Source organism: Morus notabilis, unplaced genomic scaffold, assembly GCF_000414095.1.
Source record: "Morus notabilis unplaced genomic scaffold, ASM41409v2 Scaffold306, whole genome shotgun sequence".
Classification (NCBI taxonomy): Eukaryota; Viridiplantae; Streptophyta; class Magnoliopsida; order Rosales; family Moraceae; genus Morus; species Morus notabilis.
This window is the reverse complement of record NW_010359946.1, coordinates 355,102-374,039: the sequence shown is the minus strand read 5'-3', so window position 1 is coordinate 374,039 and position 18,938 is coordinate 355,102. Positions and strand designations below refer to the sequence as shown.

Sequence of the window (18,938 nt, the reverse complement as noted above, 5' to 3'; positions counted from 1 at the left end):
AAAATTGACGGAGGATAGAATAAATATTGCTGGGAAACATGGGTGGCCTATTTATTTCCTGATCACAAGGTCAACTAACGAAAGTTGAGTCCACTGTAACATTACATGCAGTACTTTGATATACACATAAACAAGAGGCCCAGATAATTAGCTTTCTCATCATAAAGCCACCATTTCCTTTTCCTCCATATCATACTCAGTCGACAGGCATTTGTATGTTAGAAACATCCAAGAAATAAGTTTCATCGTACCAATATTTCATGTTATCTCCATAGCTGACCTCCAACATGTCACAATACCTCTTGTAGTTCCCAATGCTATTAGTGATTAAATCACTACTCTTTTGTCCAGAATTTCCATGGATTATGTGACCAAGGACTTGACTAGTTTCAGAGTGAATTGGCATTGACAATAATATCGTGGCAAGAAGGCTTGTTGTTATGCTGAATCATCCAAAACCATATCGTTGTCTTGAATGATACAACAACGTCTGTTGCCACTAAATCTGGAGTGTTTATCAAATCTATCCCAAGAGCTTCTCCAACAAATCCGTAGTTGTGGTTGCTGATATCACTACAAGAATAGTGACTTTAAGAGACCAATTCTTTTGCTACCAAAACATTTTTGGTAGCAGAAAACACACTTTTCGCTACCAAACTTTGGTAACTGAAAGTATCAAGGCTTTAGTTACTAAATTTGGTAGCAAAAACAACACAATCCGCTACCAAATATAATTTGGTAACAAATAACATGGCGGGAAAAGAATTTTGGTTCCCGCCAAGAGCTTTTTGCTACCAAAATAATATTTGGTAACAAAAACATAAGATTCTGCTACCAAAAATTTGGTAGCAAAATATGACTTTTTTGCTACCAAAATGTTTTGGTAACAAAAAGATGGCGGGAAGCAAATTTTTTTCCCGCCCGAGGTATTTGCTACCAAATTATTTTTGGTAGCAAAACATATAACATTTGCTACCAAAATTTTGGTAGCAGAATCATGTTTTCTGTCACCAAAATTTGGTAGGAAAAAATTAAGTTTTTGCTACCAAAAACATAATTTGTTGCTACCAAATTTTAGTAGAAAAAAATCAAGTTTTTGCTACCAAAAAACATAATTTTTTGCTACCAAATTTTGGTAGCAGAAAACATGATTCTACTACCAAATTCTTATTTTGGTGACAAAAAGGCGTTTTTTGCTACCAAAAGTTGTGTTTGGTAGCAAATCATATAAAACATTAATATTTATATTTTCTGCTTGTATTTTTTTTTTTTCAATTTTCTATGAATATGTCCTATATTAAGTTTTAACAATCCATCCTACTGTATTTTTTATAACAATTATTTGATAATTTAATTATTTTGTGTAGGTGTAGCAAGAGACATGTTCATATGTATATATATGTAATATTATTAACTAAGTATATGTTCCACATAGAATAGTATATAATTTCCTTATTTGATTGATTTTTAACTTTAAATAATGTATCTCAATTTCAAAACTTTTTTTTTTGTTATAATGTTATTAGAACAATGATTCTTAAATAATTTTTGACATTAAAACGTTATTTTTTTAATCTTTAATATATGTCTTTCTGGTACCAAATTCATATTTGGTAGCAAAAAGTATGCTTTCAGCTACCAAAATAATGTTTGGTAACAAAAAATATAAGTTTCTGGTACCAAATTTTGGTAGCAAAAAACATGATTCTGCTACCAAATTCTTATTTTGGTGACAAAAAGGGATGTTTTGCTACCAAAAGTTGTGTTTGGTAGCAAATCATATAAAACATTAATATTTATATTTTGTGCTTGTATTTGTTTTTTTTTTTTTCAATTTTCTATGAATATGTCCTATATTAAGTTTTAACAATCCATCCTAGTGTATTTTGTATAACAATTATTTGATAATTTAATTATTTTGTGTAGGTGTAGCAAGAGACATGTTCATATGTATATATATGTGATATTGTTAACTAAGTATATGTTCCACATAGAATAGTAGATAATTTCCTTATTTGATTGATTTTTAACTTTGAATAATGTATCTCAATTTCAAAACTTTTGTTTTGTTTTGTTATAAAGTTATTAGAACAATGATTCTTAAATAATTTTTTACATTAAAATGTTATTTTTTTAATCTTTAATATATGTCTTTCTGGTACTAAATTCATATTTGGTAGCAAAAAGTATGCTTTCAGCTACCAAAATAATGTTTGGTAACAAAAAATATAAGTTTCTGGTACCAAATTTTGGTAGCAAAAAACATGATTCTGCTACCAAATTCTTATTTTGGTGACAAAAAGGCATGTTTTGCTACCAAAAGTTGTGTTTGGTAGCAAATCATATAAAACATTAATATTTATATTTTGTGCTTGTATTTGTTTTTTTTTTTTTTCAATTTTCTATGAATATGTCCTATATTAAGTTTTAACAATCCATCCTAGTGTATTTTGTATAACAATTATTTGATAATTTAATTATTTTGTGTAGGTGTAGCAAGAGACATGTTCATATGTATATATATGTGATATTGTTAACTAAGTATATGTTCCACATAGAATAGTATATAATTTCCTTATTTGATTGATTTTTAACTTTGAATAATGTATCTCAATTTCAAAACTTTTTTTTTGTTATAATGTTATTAGAACAATGATTCTTAAATAATTTTTGACATTAAAACGTTATTTTTTTAATCTTTAATATATGTCTTTCTGGTACCAAATTCATATTTGGTAGCAAAAAGTATGCTTTCAGCTACCAAAATAATGTTTGGTAACAAAAAATATAAGTTTCTGGTACCAAATTTTGGTAGCAGAAAACATGATTCTGCTACCAAATTCTTTTTTTGGTGGCAAAAAGAAATTTTTTGCTACCAAAAGAACCAAAACATTTTTTTGGTAACAAAATAAAGAATGAAATATTGGTGGGAAAATCAATTTAACCTTAAAAATTAAGCGCGCGCACACACACACACACACACACACATCAGTTTCATTAAAATAAAAAAAAAAAAGCCATTCCCCTTCTACCTCAGAAGCTCTGCCGCCCGAAGAAGCCATTTTTCCCCTTCTTCGGAAACACTTCGCCATCTTCGCTCAATGCCAGAAATTCCTCTGCCTTTCTTCATCTCTCTCGCTCATTCTCTCTCTAGTCGCTGATTCTCGGCGTCGTAGGCTCTGATTCCCGCTTCCGTCGCCTTCGATTTTCACTGTCGCCACCGTCGATTGTCGCTGTCGCCGCCGCCGATTGTCGTCGTTGCTGACAAACGCAAGATCTCTCCTCTCACTATCAACGCCTCCTCATTTCCGGTTAGTTTTATCTCCCTTTCTTTCCCTTTCTCATCGTGGAAAAGTTTTTATTTTTATAGCATTTTAGGACAAGAATCTGTTTGAATCAGTTGAATCTATTCATCTTAAGCAAGCTCAGATCAGGTTTCTATTCATTTCATTTGTTGCTAATTTGGGCTTTTTTGTTTTTTGTCTCTAAGGTTGAATTCGATTATTCTGGTGCATTTAGGGATATGGCTGAATATTTGATGGTTGTTCTGATTGAAATGTGAATGTGGGCTTTGTGTTCTTTTCTTTTGTTTTGTTTAATTCAAAAAGTTGTATTGGCTTTTTCAGGTCGGTAATTAATGGCTTTGGTGAGTATTTGATTTTCGTTTTAGCTGAAATATGAATGTGGGTTTTGTTTTTTTGGTTTGCTTAGGCCTTGGACTTGGGAAGTACGTTTTGGTTTAGATTGGTAGATACTTCATTTCTTTATTTCTAAAGTTGCATTGGCTTATCAATTTTGTTTGATTGTATTTTATGTTGAAATGAGATTGTGGGTTGTTGCGTTGTTATATTTTGGCTATTGTTCTTTTTGTTTGGTAAGAATCAGGGAATTTATAAATTTTTGAATCATGATAGTGTATTGGATATATGCTTTTTTGTTTTGAGTCTGTTTTGAGCCTTTAGGACAAGAATCTGTATTGGATATATGCTTTTCTTTTTTTCTTTGAAGTTGTATTCTTATTTTGACATTGCTTCCTGGCTTCATGGCTTTGACATTGATTTCCGGTCATTCGGATTAAGTTGCTTCCTGGCTTTTCTAATAGGTATAGTTAGAACAACTTGCTTTAAGAACACATGCATGGCAACCACTTCCTAATGAACTCAAATATTGTTTACCAAAAAACGACCTTAAAATGTTGTCTATCTAACTACAACCTGCAGGTTCACACCAATTAGTTTGTTTTAGAAAGAGGGGGAAATTTGGTCAAACATTTGTTTAACATATTTGTATAAGTTATGGCTTTCGAAAATTTGAAAGGAGATGAGCGTCCAAAAGTTTGAATAATACTATATTGACGATCATTCGGATTAACAGGACATTTGGCAAAGTTGAAAAAAATTGAATATTGACTGTATTATACTATATTGACGCCTGAAGTGGCAGTTCGCCAGCATACATTTATTTGCATTTAAAATTTATTTGCATTTGTTTAGCCAGCTGACATTAGGCACCAACCTTTAATTCGTAGATCTACTATCATGTCAGATATGGATAAGAGTTGGATTTATGTGACGAACCGAATTTCGGAGACATATATGGATGGAGTTAGAAGATTTATTGAACAAGCACGTAATCACCTAGATGCGGATGGAAAATGTCGTTGTCCTTGCAAAAATTGTTTGAATTGTTTTTTCCATCATGTAGATATTGTTGAGCGTCATATTTTTGTTAGAGGTTTTAGCTTAAATTATATAAACTGGATTAATCATGGCGAGGAGGAAACCGATACTACTCCCAATGTACAAGATGAAGACTATGATGCAGAAGGAGAAAAAAGTGACAATGATGACGACATAGATGAGATGGTGGATGCATTAAATGATGCATTTCCGCACATCAATCCATCTTCAATGGATGATGGTGCAGAAATAAATGATATTGGGGGTTGTGAAGAAGAGACACCGAATTTAGAAGATTTGTTCGCTGAAGCGGAGAGGAAGTTATATAAAGGATGCACAAAGTTTTCCGCATTGACTTTTTTGGTGAAGTTACTTCATATAAAAGTATTGAATCAATGGAGTAACAAGTATTTTGATATGTTGTTGAAGTTACTTCGGGAGGCATTTCCAGAAGCCTCGAGATTCCCAAGTCTTATTATGAGGCGAAGCGGATGATGCGGAAGCTTGGGTTGGGATACAAGACCATCCATGTGTGCCCGAAGGAGTGTGTGTTGTATTACAAAGAGTACAAAGATTTGAAAGACTGTCCAGTATGTGGTCATAAGAGGAATAAAAATTGTAATGCAAAGGAGAAAAAAGTTCCCCATAGAAAAATGCACTACTTTCCTCTCATTCCAAGATTGCAGCGTTTATTTATGTCTCGACACACCGCTGAATATATGAGGTGGCACAAGGAACAACGTGTTGAGACGGAAGGAGTCCTTCGACACCCTGCTGATGCGGAAGTGTGGAAGGAATTTGACAAACAATATCCGGATTTTGCAGCTGAACCACGTAATGTCAGATTAGGTCTTGCTTCCGATGGTTTCACGCCGTTTGGTGATATGGCAAATCCATATAGTATGTGGCCAGTTTTAGTGGTGGCTTACAACATGCCCTCTTGGAGATGTATGAAGCAGGCACATATCATGATGTCGACATTAATTCCGGGACGGAAGGCACCGGGGAAAGACATAGACATTTATTTGAGACCTCTAATTGATGAACTTAAAGAGTTATGGGAGAACGGCATTAGAACGTACGATGTAGTTGAAAAAAAAACAATTTACTTTGCGTGCTGCAATATTATGGACAATTAATGATTTTCCTGCATACGGTACTTTATCCGGCTACTCCACCAAAGGATATGAGGCTTGTCCGGTGTGTATGGATGAAACTGCTTCATTCCGATTACAAAGTAAGATTTGTTATATGGGGCATCGCCGTTATTTAAGTCCGGATCATGCTTGGCGTTCCGACTTGAATTTTGATGGTTCTGTTGAAACAAGAATGCCTCCCGAATCAAAAACGGGTGAGGAACTATTGTTAGAGCTAAGCAAGCTGTGGGTTCCTATGCCGGGAAAGGATGTAGCAGTTCGTGAAGCTGACATGAAAAAAATGTCAGAAGCTGGGTACTCAAACGACAGTAACTGGAAACGGAAAAGTATCTTTTGGGAGCTCGAGTATTGGTCAAAACTTAAGTTGCGTCATAATCTTGATGTAATGCATATAGAAAAAAATATATGCGATAACTTGGTAGGAACCGTGTTAGGAATAGATGGCAAGTCAAAGGACACCAAAAAAGCTCGCTTGGGCTTACAAGAGTTGAATATAAGAAAGGAGTTGCACTTGGATGGTAAGGGGAAAAAGCCTCCGGCATGTTTTACATTGTCTACTACGGAGCGGAAAGCTTTTTGTCAATTTTTAAAATCAGTCAAATTTCCCAATGGATATGCAGCAAATTTGTCGCGAAATGTCAACATTAACAATGGTAAGATCACGGGTTTGAAAAGTCATGATTGTCACGTGTTGTTGCAACGACTGTTGCCGATAGGATTGCGGCCTTACTTGAAAGACAATGTGTTGGGTCCGATTGTTGAGATGTGTTCATTTTTCCAGCAGCTTTGTGCAAGGACATTGTCAGTAAAGGACTTAGATGCACTACAAGAAGGTATAGTTTACACATTATGTAAACTTGAGAGGATTTTTCCTCCTGCATTCTTTGATGTTATGATCCATCTAGCCTACCATTTACCAGAGGAAGCAAAATTAGCTGGACCAGTGCACACTAGGTGGATGTACCCTTTTGAAAGGTATCACTCTATTTAGTGGATTTATGTATATGTTTAGAGATTTTCCTAATGATGAACATGTGTACTTTCTCGGGAGTTATATCATAGGACACTAGGGAAATTGAAGAAATATGTTAGAAATAAAGCTCGTCCAGAAGGCTCGATTGCAGAAGGTTATACTATTAGTGAGGCATTGACGTATTGTTCAATGTACATGCGTGACATTGAAACACAGTTTAATCGGCCCGAACGTAATGCAGACAATATCGAAGCCCGACCATCCTCATCAATTTCAGTTTTTCATCAACGTGCGAGACTGTTTGGGAAGCCAAAGGCTATTATGTTGACACAAGATGAACGTGAAAAAGTACGTTGGTATATTCTAAATAATACTGAAAAGTTGCAGCCATATTTGGAGTAAGATATTGATCCTTATGTGTACCTTCTCAATTCCTTTTTAGAATAACGAAATTTAACACATAATCATTGACAGTGAACATGTTTCATTATTGCGATCCGAAGGCGTTGATCTTATTGATATTCAGCGTACCCAAATATCAACCTTTGCAAAGTGGTTTGGAAATAAGGTAAGACAATGCTTGCTTTCATTTGAAATATGAATTTATAGTGAATGGCGTTCTTCTTAATATCTTACATCAACATTGATGCAGATTAGAGACAAATATGCAGAAGATGATACAACTATCTCTAATGACTTGTATGCTCTGGCAAACGAACCTAACATTTTTGTTCACTCATACCCTGGTTGTATGGTGAATGGAGTGCGATATCATACTAAAATGCGAGATGACAAGCATACCACACAGAATTCTGGTGTTTACGTTGAGGGAGATTGTGATGGGGTAATAAGTGATTTCTTCGGTGTGATTGAGGAGATTTGGGAGGTGTCATTTTTGTATTGGAATAAGGTGATCTTATTTAAGTGTTCATGGTTTGATACTGCCAATGGAAGGATGAAGAAAGAGTATAATTTCACCACCATTAAAACTGATTCATTATGCTTTGAGGATGAACCGTACGTCTTGGTAGATCAAGTGAAACAAGTCTATTACATTAATGATGAAAAGAGAGGTGACTCTTGGAAAGTAGTTCAAAAAGTCAATCACCGTCATATATGGGAGAATGTCTCAAAAACAACAGTTGAGGCTTGTCAAGAGGATGAAGAAGATAACGAGCCTTATCAAGAAGAGTTATCAAATGAGCTTGACATTTCATTTGACACCACAAATGTTAATGAAGCTCCCTTAAATCGTACGGATATTGGGCCACTCGAAATTGATGGTTTCACCATTGATATTTGCATCGATCCCAATGACGAAATTGATGACGAAACAGAAGAGGAAATTGAAACGGAATTCAATGGAGAAGCCGATGATGAAATTGATGGTGACATCGAGAAAACTGATTCTGCAACTGATTATAGTGATTGATTAGGTCAACTTATTTCAGTTTAACTTCAAAATGTGCATTTGTGATTGTTTGAAGTAGTTGTAAAACTGTGACAAGATTTGAATATACCATACCTCCAATCACTAACTTCTATTTTTATTTTTATTATTTCAGGATATCACTTATGTCTACTCGTAAGAGAAAGCTATCATTTAGTTCTGGTTCAAAATCCAAATCCGCTCCATCTCTGCCGGATGTTGACGCATCTCCCCGGACTCCTTCAGTGGCATCTTTAGGCACATTAGGCTCATCCACATCTTCACGAGCAGATAATGAGTCATCTCATGATCATCAACAATTGCATGAGGATCAACCTCCGGAGATTCTACGTTTCAATACACGTAAGATCATAATAATTATTTTTAATTGAGTTTTTTTTTTTACACTATTCTACATTTAACCACCTTTGTAAATAGCATGGTCAACAAATGTTTGAGGACCAACTACATGTCAAGGAATTAACAAGTTAGTGTCCAAGAAAGGAAAGCTTCAAGTACAATTTAGAGAATCTGAGCTCCGAGTTTACGGGGAGCATGCGGGCCGATTTGCGAGCAAAATTGGTTCTATAGTTCGCCATCATGCTCCATTAAAGTATAGTGGTTGGCGTAAGATTCCTGAAAATGAACAGAATGAATGTATAAGACGATTGAAGGTAAAAATTTCTATTGTAACTTATTCTTTATAACGATTGCACTTATATAAGAATAAATTTAGCAACTTTTTTTTCTTCAGGATCTATTTGATTTAGATTTTGAGGCGCATTCACAATTGAAAGATATTGTACATCAATATTTCTATGAGCGCTTTAAAGGTTATCGATATCGGTGCCACCAAAAATATCAAGCCATTATTGAGGAAGGAAAAGATCCATTGCAACATTTACCGAATCAATACATTAAACCAGATGATTGGGAGTGGATGTGCACCAATTGCTTTGGCGATGATCAATGGCAGGTAAAATGAACAACTTAACTGTATTGTGAGATGTTTGTATGAGAATGTGGTTTTGGATATGCAAATTGAACCAATATATGTGGTTTTAGATTTTCTGGGTTAATTGAAATTATAGGGGAGATGATGTCGAAATTTCTATTATATTTTAATGCATTTAAATGTTTCTTTTTTCATTTATATAGAAAAAAGCACAGGTTGCTGCGGAAAATCATTCCAAAAAGCCAGCAGGTTATTTGGGTGGCTCAAGATCTATAGTTCAACATTTGGAGGAAGTCCATGTAATTAACTTGCACTCACTTAAGTATACTACCACTTGAAACCATAATTTCTTTTTTCTTTTTAACTAACTAACAAATAATGATTTCTATGTAGAACACACATTCAAGTTCTGACTCAAATGCTTCGGGAAGGTATTTTGAGGTATTCAAGAACACTCATTGGAGCGAATCACGGGGATGGACAACTGAGAGAGCAAAGGAAGATTATGTAAGAATTACTAAACACTTTATCATTTTGTTTGATTTTATATATTTTTTTGACTCTAATTTGAAAGTTTATAACACTTTGCCTAATGCAGGAACAAATGATCAAGATCCGCGATGCTCGTTTAAGTGAAGCACTAGATGGGTCAGAACTTGATTTTGATGCAGAGGAAGAAATTTACTCCCAAGTTTTGACAAGTAAGAGGTATGAAAAATATGGTTTCAAGCGTGGCATAGGTCCTGTACTAAGAAAAGCGCCACAAGGTCGAAAATCTAGAGGTTTAGGATATGAAAAACTTGAAAATGAAGTTCAAGAAAATAAACGTCGTATGTCGGATATGGAAATCCTAATGAAGCAACAACAGGAGCTTATTCAAAAGCTACTTCAACAAATAAATCCGTCATCCGATCATCCTGGACCTTCCGTCTCAAGAATAGAACATCCTCCGCCACCGCCACCACCGGCCTCAATTTGTTAGAGTGTTTCATTTTTGTAATATTAAGATTTTATTAGTACAATATTTACATAAATGTTTGGGTTTGTTTAAGTATGACTATTTTAGTATTTTGTTTGGACTCTAATATGTATTGAAATATTTAGAGATTTTTAAATTAATATTTGCTATTTTATTTATATATATATATTAAAAATACAGGTACATAAATCTATCTATTTGCTACTAAATATTTGGTACTTGATTGTTTTTGCTACCAAATATATTTTGTTACCAAAATTTTGGTAGCAGAAAGCTCACACTTTTTGCTACCAAATATATTTTGCTACCAAAATTTTGGTAGCAGAAAGTTCATGCCATTTGCTACCAAATATATTTGGTTACCAAGATTTTAGTAGCAGAAAGCTCGCACTTTTTGCTACCAAATACCTTTTGCTACCGAAATTTTGGTAGCAAAAATTTCATACTTTTTGCTACCAAATAGATTTTGTTTTGCTACCAAATATATTTGGTAGCAGAAAGGTCACACTTTTTGCTACCAAATATATTTTGCTACCAAAATTTTTAGTAGCAGAAAGCTGACACTTTTGCTACCAAAAACCTTTTGCTACTGAAATTTTTGGTCCCCGAATATCATACATTTTGCTACCAAATACATTTTGTTACCAAAAATTTTTTTGGTAGCAACAACTATTTGCTACCAAAAATTTAGTAACTAATACTTTCTGCTACCCACTTTTTGCTACCAAACTTTTTTGGTAACAAAAACATTTTGCTACCAAAAACAGGACTTTTAGTTACCGAATTTTTGGTAACAAAAAATTCAAATTCTTGTAGTGTATGAAAGTGTGATCATTAATATGTGAAATATATGAAATCCAACAAAAAATTAAAACAAATATTCTACGACAACCTTTTTCTTTTCTTTTTTTTTTCTTCTTTTACTTTGTTTTTTTGGAGATTTCTACCGGACATGGAAAATGACTACCGGAAGATCTCTATATATATGTCAATCGTCAGATCTGAGAATTATCATTTTTTCATACTTGTGTATTTTGATGTGATTTTAATCAAATTAAGGGTCAGAAACATGTAATATCGCTATTCTACTGTAAAAGGATCTTCTTTTTTCTATTATGGATGAAAAGCAACAATAATAGTAAAACTCCAACATGCGTATTTTAACTAACAAAAGATTGTTATTCAACAAAAAACACTTCCATGTTCCATAGCTCTGTGGATCAATTAAGATTCTAAGGAATCATAATTTTACTTCTCATAAAGAAAAATTTAGCTTATAAGATAATTTTGAAGATGTTTCATAATTCAATTTCTATAACGGAAGTAATTGTTTTCGAGGCATATATTAGTACTTACTGAGTGAGTTGGATGGGTTCTCGACTGTTATAGTTTTTTGCAGAAGCACATGCCCAATAAGATGTACAATAATCATTCTCAACGTCACTAATGGTCGTATTAATATGACAGTAACCCCAAGCATATGGATCCAGTGAATCAGACCCTCGTCCTACAGCATAACATACAACTAAATTATGTATATATGTAGATAAAAATTTGAATGCAAACTTCCTATAAAATAACAGGATAATTTAGCTTAGACAACAATTTGCAACCGGGAAATTTTTTTGATAAAAACTGTTATTTTTTACCACCGGTAGATACCGTTACTTACGTCGCAGATTAAATTTCTAACGATCTGAATTATGAATATGACTTGGTATGTGTTGCATGCTTCAAATTTTAACACACGTACACTTGTAGATCACACTGTTAAAGATTTGATCCGCCGGCTAAAATAGCAATAATTAACACTAGTGAAAAACGTGATTTTCCACTGTAAAAATTCCCTAAACTATATAATATTTATAGTAACAAACCTGTGGTAGCTTGAGAAGTTTGAGCAAGAAAAGCTGCGAGCTCCCTCTTACGAGTGGCGACATCACCAGTATTACAAAAGTCGGAAAATGACGCAGCGGCAATTATGAGAGCATCATAACTGTAGAAGCCCCGGCTAGGGCAATCTTTCCGGTGCTTAAACATTTCATTGAAAATCGATTCAGTAGATTAAAATTTCCGGTGCTTAAACATCATAACATTTCATTGAAATTTTTAAAAACACAGGATACCAAACTTATATTTTGACATAATTCAGGTATCAAAATGAAATTTTTCGTAAATTGTTTTTGTGTTTTTTTATTCACATTCGGGCGGTCTGATTTCTTATGAAAGAAAAGGAAAGAAAAAAACTGAGTAAAGCCCCTGTAAACTTATGTTTGCGTTATTACTTAAAGCATCTCAAACTATAAACTATGCTAATCACTTTGTGTTTTTAGTTAAAATGATTAAAAATTTAACTTCTTTAGGGTTTTTTTCTACTCTAACCATTAACTAAATGATTAGTTATTATGGAGACTTCTTTATGCTAGTCACACTAACTAAATATAGCTAGTAAAAAAAGACTAGTCAGTTGATTATGTTTAGCTAAAATAAGAAGTATGGTTGTAATAGATTATCTAAAAAATTGTCAGTTAATATAAAATTTTAGCTATTTTAGCTATTTTGTACATATATATTCAGACTTTGTGGTGGGGATATCCATAGCAATCTTGGTGATTCTGTTTTCGGTTAGAGATTTGGCACTGACAAAGTAGGATCGTCGTTAGGCGAATCCTCAATTGACAAAGTGAATGACATACCCAAGAATGATTATCGCCAAGAGAGTTCACAAAGAGTTTGCTAATCGACAGAGGGTTATCACTAAAACTCCTACTAACAACCGACCTTCAAAGCCGGCCAGTTATAAAGATCCGACCCACGAATTATGGAGTCAACCATCTACGAGAATTCTAGTCGACTCTAGCAATCGATTATCTGAAGAATTGATCATCGAGCCACAATTGACAAGGAGAATGTGCTCTCAAGATTTAAGGTTCATTTCGTACGAATATTCGAATTAGGATGATTCTAATCATGATTTTGAAATCAGAACAATAATTCATGATTTTAGATTCAAATCATGATTCTGAAATTATGATTCAGAATCATGGATTTGAATCACCTTGAATCAAGAGGGTAATGGTTTTAGAATCATGATTTGAACTAGTTTAAAACATCACATCAGATTTTAAATTATAATTCAGAATCATCCAAACCAACCACTGATTCTGAATCATGATTCAGAATCACTGGAAACAAACACTGATTCTGAACCAGGATCTAGAATCATAATTCTGAATTCATCTACTAATCATGATTCTAGAATCCAAGCCAAGTGGTGGGTATCTAGCTGACTCCGTGAAAGAAGAACACGTGGACAAATAGTGTGTAACGCACTAGTCCCACTACTCCATTAAGAGGACACGTGGCAGCTACACAAAGATAGGTTGAAGGCCCATGATTGGAAATTAGTGGGATAGTTGGGTCTCGTTCACTTCGCGAATTCGAGTTTTTAATTTGAGTTGAGATGTGACATTTTCTAAGAGTTTTTAACAGTAGTAGATTAAGTTAGATGTGACATTTTTTGAAAGCTTTTAACTGTAAAAACTTAGAACTGAAAACTCGAATCGGTGAATGAAGGAGGCCTTAATTATTTTCGTGGCCTAAAGAAATAAATTATAAGGATAAAATCATTTTGATACCTGTGTTATAGTGAAATATGCACTTGTATATTTTTTTTTTTGTTGAAACTCAGTTTCCTCTGTTTTTGATAATATTAAAACGATACCGTTCAAAATTTATTTTGTTTATGTGAAGTTTTAAAATTTTTAGTTTCTAAAATTAAATAAAAGAGTAAAAAGGACATTTTATGTCTTAAAAAATAGTCTTAGGGTACCTAGAAGATGTTTTTCAAAATTAGAAAGTACCACTTTAATATTATAAAAAATAGATAGTACAAAGAGTATGTTTTACTATAACACATGATACCGAAATAGTTTTATCCCTATATTATAAATAGGAGAGGCTCCGAAGAGATGCGACAATGTTTAAAAGAGGAGGCACCAAAAAACTATTTATAAAAAGCTTTGAATTGTACTCTTATTTTAATTATAAGATAGTGAAGTTCCAAACTACCATATTGGACGTAGCTCTTTAATAGAATTGAACCACTCTAAAATTTTATTTATTTTCTGCTTTATTTTTTCTACTTTTCTATTTAGTTTAATTGTTTTATTCATAGAAGTTCGCATCATTATTTGATTATTAAAGTTATTGGATGCTAGCAAGTTCTAACGATGATCATGTTCCCTCAGGTCTGAATCGTTTTTAAATCTAACTCCTCATCAAATAATTATTTAACTGAAGAAACCGTGTCTACACTGATGTTTATTGCTGTATGCATAGCAGTGACGCCTTCCTTCTAGCAACCACCCCATTCAATATTGACCATTCTTTGTGAAATAAAGATTAACAAAATATATGAAAGGAGAAGAAAATTGCATAGCTATGTTATCATACGGGCAGCTCATTTATTTCATCATATAACATAAAAGCTCAATCACTGAGTAATCGAGCCACTTTGTACGCAGGAGACTCATTACATATAATAGCTAGCGATAACTAGCTTCACATCACTGAAGCGAACTAGCTATATATCTACAATACTCCCAGTTTATTTTGTCTAGGGCCACCATTTTAGCTATATATCTAGAATACTTTAGAGGACATGCATTTGGATGCGAGCAACTTCCGAGAAATGCGTTTGATCATACCAAGAATCTAAATTATCTCCATAGCTCACACCCAACATATCACAATACCTCTTATAGTACGCAATACTAGCAGTAATAGTATTGGTAATAAGGCCATTTTGATATCCAGAATTTTTTATTATGTTACCAATCACATGACCATGGCTTGGGAGTACTTGACCAACTTTAGAATTAGCATTGATGAGAATATCATGGCAGGAAGGTTTATTGTCGTGTTGAGTCATCCAAAACCATATGGCGGTCTTAAATGATACAACTGGGTCTGTAGCCACCAAGTCGGGATTGTTTATTAAATCTAATCCAAGAGCTTCACCGGCAAGTCCGTAATTGTAATTGCTGCAGAGATAGTAAACACATCAAGATGTCAATTAATGTATAATCCAGCTCTAGATTAGAACCACCTATCTAGAAACCTTTTCTATGTAACCAAAATATTTAAACATGTATAGTGACATTGGTTTTTGTCCATCCAAGAACTTATTTCATGTTGTGTCGATCGACAGTTTCACCAAATTTTAAGTGATAGGTTGAAATTCTCATCATGATAATAATATAATTGGAAATTCTAATTTTGATAAAAAGAGATATTATGTAAGAGTCCAATACATAGAAGAATTTTCAACAGTAAATAAGACATAACTAAATAAATATGTGTAGAAATGAAGTGTTGAACTACTTGTAAATAGTAATTATTGTTATAATAATTAAATGTCATTTTTGAAATGAGACACTTACTGAGTGAGTTGCACGGCTCCTCGACTATTATATTTTTTGCCAGAAGGACATGGCCAATGAGCAGATGTACAATACTTATTGTCATTTCCATTTGTGGTCTCATTGATATGACAATATCCCCATGCATATGGATCTTGTGAATCAAACCGTTGACCTACACAAAACATGCAAACATTAGGTTAGTGAATAACAAATTCTTAAAGAAATAACATATTACTAATCTAACGAAATAATATCAATAATACTGCAAGTATTGATGATAACTGTTGTTCATCAACCGGCTCAAGATTGCCATGTCAAACTGTTAGGGTTTCTATTTGTAAGTGGTCTTAGATTAGATTAGAGTCTCCAATGTTATAATATTGAATGAATCGAGCAGCTCATTTGAGCTTGTTAGGCACTAATATCAAAATAAAAAATGAATCTTTTAAAGATTAAAATTTTTATCTTAAAAGAGTAACCTATCAAGTGAAAATTTATCTGTATATATTATTAATTTTAACTAATTAATATGGGTTCGAGTTTAGTTCACCCTTTACCATCATTTGTAAATTAATATGGATGTTGTCCAATAAGGATATTACATATCTTCAACCATTGAATTTAGATTATTTAAGGACAAATTAATTTACCTGTGGTTGCTAGAGAGGTTTGAGCAAAGAAAGCAGCAAGCTCCCTCTTACGGGCTGTAATATCACCAGTTGGACCAAAATGAGGGAAAGATGTAGTAGCAATGATGAAAGCATCATAACTGTAAAATCCTTGACTTGGACAATCTTTCCTGTGCTTAAACATTTCATCGAAAACGGATTTACTAATGATCCTGCTAATAGCATTATTGCCATGTGGAATTAGAGCAGAAAGGAGAGACTTCCAACATTGGTATTGGCAGCTTGCCCCTCTACAATAAGCGGCTGTACTGCCACACCAATTATGGATACTACAACACCTTCCTGGATCACATGGAGGGTTTCCGAGGGCTCTTCCACACCGGTGATCGGGTCTTTCTGGGCTGCTTGGGGGAGGCGGACTTGGTGGAGGCGGGCTTGGTGGAGGAGGAGGTGGGCTTGGCGGAGGTGGTGAACTCCAACATTGGCTTTGGCAACCTTGATCAACGTCACAATAGATGGCAGTGGTACCACAAAAACCCCAATGGCTACAACACAAGTTGCCATGGCATAAGGCACCTTCTGCATCCCTTCCACATTGTGGCTCATTTGCAGAGACAATTTCTAGCAAAAAAACAAAAGAGAAGACGATTAAAAGAGTTCTCAACTTCATTTTTATGAGAAGTTTTATGAGGCTGTTAGTGTGGTTAATGTAAGTTCTTTCATGGTATTTATAGACTATCTTGTGGGTTGTTGCGCGTATTAAGACGATCATACCCTTATTACATCTACGCATATTTACCTAATAATTAATATTTATGAGAAAAATATATTGTCTCTCATTGTTATGTAGAAGCCTGTTTTTTATATCATTCTAAATATTTAGATGTTATTGTATCTTTTTATTTTTTTATTAATTATATTATAATTATTTATTTTTAAATGATGTGACAAAAATAATATTTTTTGTCATGTATTTTTAGTTTTTGCCTTTATATTATTTAGAATTCTTTCTTTGAAAATTGAATACATCTCTAGTGATGAATGACGGTGCCAGAAAAATTCTTGTTGGAGTTATATTTAGATAATTTAAGTATTTTACATAATTTGTGACTTACTAGTAAATTTTCTTTAATATATATGTATATTTTTTTTGTGACTTGCTAGTAAATTAGTAGTTTTTTTCACCGACCAATAAAATATTGTTTGTCTTGTAATGAGAAAATATATATGTGTGTGTGTTTACCACGTACTCCTTGTACGGTGTGATGTGTCATAGCGAATTAATTTTAAAGAATCTTACCAGTAGGAAACTCACATGTGTGTGTGTTTACCACGTGTTCCTTGTACGGTGTGATGTGTCATAGCGAATTAATTTCAAAAGTTCTTACCAATAGGAAACTCACATGTGTGTGTGTTTACCACGTGTTCCTTGTACGGTGTGATGTGTCATAGCGAATTAATTTCAAAAGTTCTTACCAATAGGAAACTCACATGTGTGTGTGTTTACCACGTGTTCCTTGTACGGTGTGATGTGTCATAACAAATTAATTTCAAAGAATCTTATCAGTAGGAAACTCACAATTTTTATTTCATGGCCTCAATAGTGTTTCTCGTCTCATGTTGTAATAGCTGGCAAATAGTTCAATTCACGATTGGTCAAAACCTACTACTTTGTTTTATCAAAAAAAACAAAATAGGTTCAAATCAATTATTTGTTTAGTTGCTGTGCAGGAATATCCTTTTCACGGTAGGTACATGAAAACGTTACGCTTAATTACTAAAAAAAAAAAGAAAAAAGAAAAAAAAGGTACATACACGTTAGGTACAAATTATTCGCGACGACATGTCGTCGCTAATAGTCATTAGTACTAAAATTAATCTGGCGCTAATAGTTTTAGCGCCAGTTTGTTCATTATTTACGACGACATGTTATCGCAAATATTAATGGTTACAGCTAGAGGTGACGTGGCTAAAATGAGGTAAAAAATTTGGCGGTTTTCCATGAATAAGTTCCAAATATTTCTTTATTTTTTACGACGACATATTTAAAAGTCACCGTAAAAAATAGTTTAAGAAATTTCTTTTCTAAACGACTGTTTTTGCAACGACACAGTCATCACAAAAAAAGGTTCGAGAAAATTCTATCAAGTACGACAATTTTGTGCAGCGACTTATTTAATAATGTCATTGCAAATAACTGGGTCTTTAAATTTCCCCCAAAAAAAGGGCAGAAATTTTGACGGTTTCCTCAAAATTATTTGTGACGACATTTTAGCAAAGTCGTCACAAAAAAGGAGCATGGATATATTCCTCAAGAATATTCTCAAAAATATTAATAAGGTGAAGAAGAACGACGTCATTTTTATATTAATTGTGATGACTATTTAATCTTTTTTGCGACAACATAATGTCGTCGTAAAAAGTCACCTGTATAATCGCAATTGTAGAACTCTTTTCTCCATTTTTTCCGGTGACCCTGTCGGTTTTCTCTGATTTTCTCCGTCCAAAATCTCCAAAAGTCATCCAAAAACACTAAAAATAGCTTAGTATTATTGTTCTTTCCTCAAATCTTTCATTTGTGGAGAAAAAACGTCTAAAAAAATCTAAAAAATTGGAGTTTTCACCTCGTCGTCGCCGCCCATTTTTCCAGCTGTCGTCATCGTTTTCCGGCCGCCATCGCCCTCCCAGCCTTGCTGCCATACCATTTTTCA

At 33.6% G+C, this 18,938-nt stretch overlaps 1 protein-coding gene and 1 pseudogene across 1 annotated transcript; both read right to left on the bottom strand.

Moving 5' to 3' along the window:
- Positions 1-196: 196 nt before the first annotated feature.
- On the bottom strand, positions 197-12,236 carry LOC112091110 (annotated as a pseudogene).
- A 2,369-nt stretch (positions 12,237-14,605) lies between these two features.
- Positions 14,606-16,925, bottom strand: LOC112091117 (mulatexin-like). Its single transcript, XM_024163965.1, has 3 exons — positions 16,249-16,925; positions 15,617-15,770; positions 14,606-15,217 (listed from the first exon to the last, which is right to left on the bottom strand). Exons 1-3 carry the CDS (start codon positions 16,895-16,897, stop codon positions 14,827-14,829), a joined length of 1,194 nt encoding a protein of 397 aa, XP_024019733.1. The 5' UTR covers positions 16,898-16,925; the 3' UTR covers positions 14,606-14,826.
- Between the last annotated feature and the right edge of the window lie 2,013 nt (positions 16,926-18,938).

Coding starts and splice junctions, on each gene's coding strand:
- LOC112091117 (XM_024163965.1), bottom strand. CDS start 16,897: ATGAAGTTGAGAACTCTTTTAATCGTCTTCTCTTTTGTTTTTTTGCTA. Junction 15,771..16,248: donor AACCTCTCTAGCAACCACAG/GTAAATTAATTT, acceptor TGTTTTGTGTAG/GTCAACGGTTTGATTCACAA. Junction 15,218..15,616: donor GGAGCCGTGCAACTCACTCA/GTAAGTGTCTCA, acceptor CTATCTCTGCAG/CAATTACAATTACGGACTTG.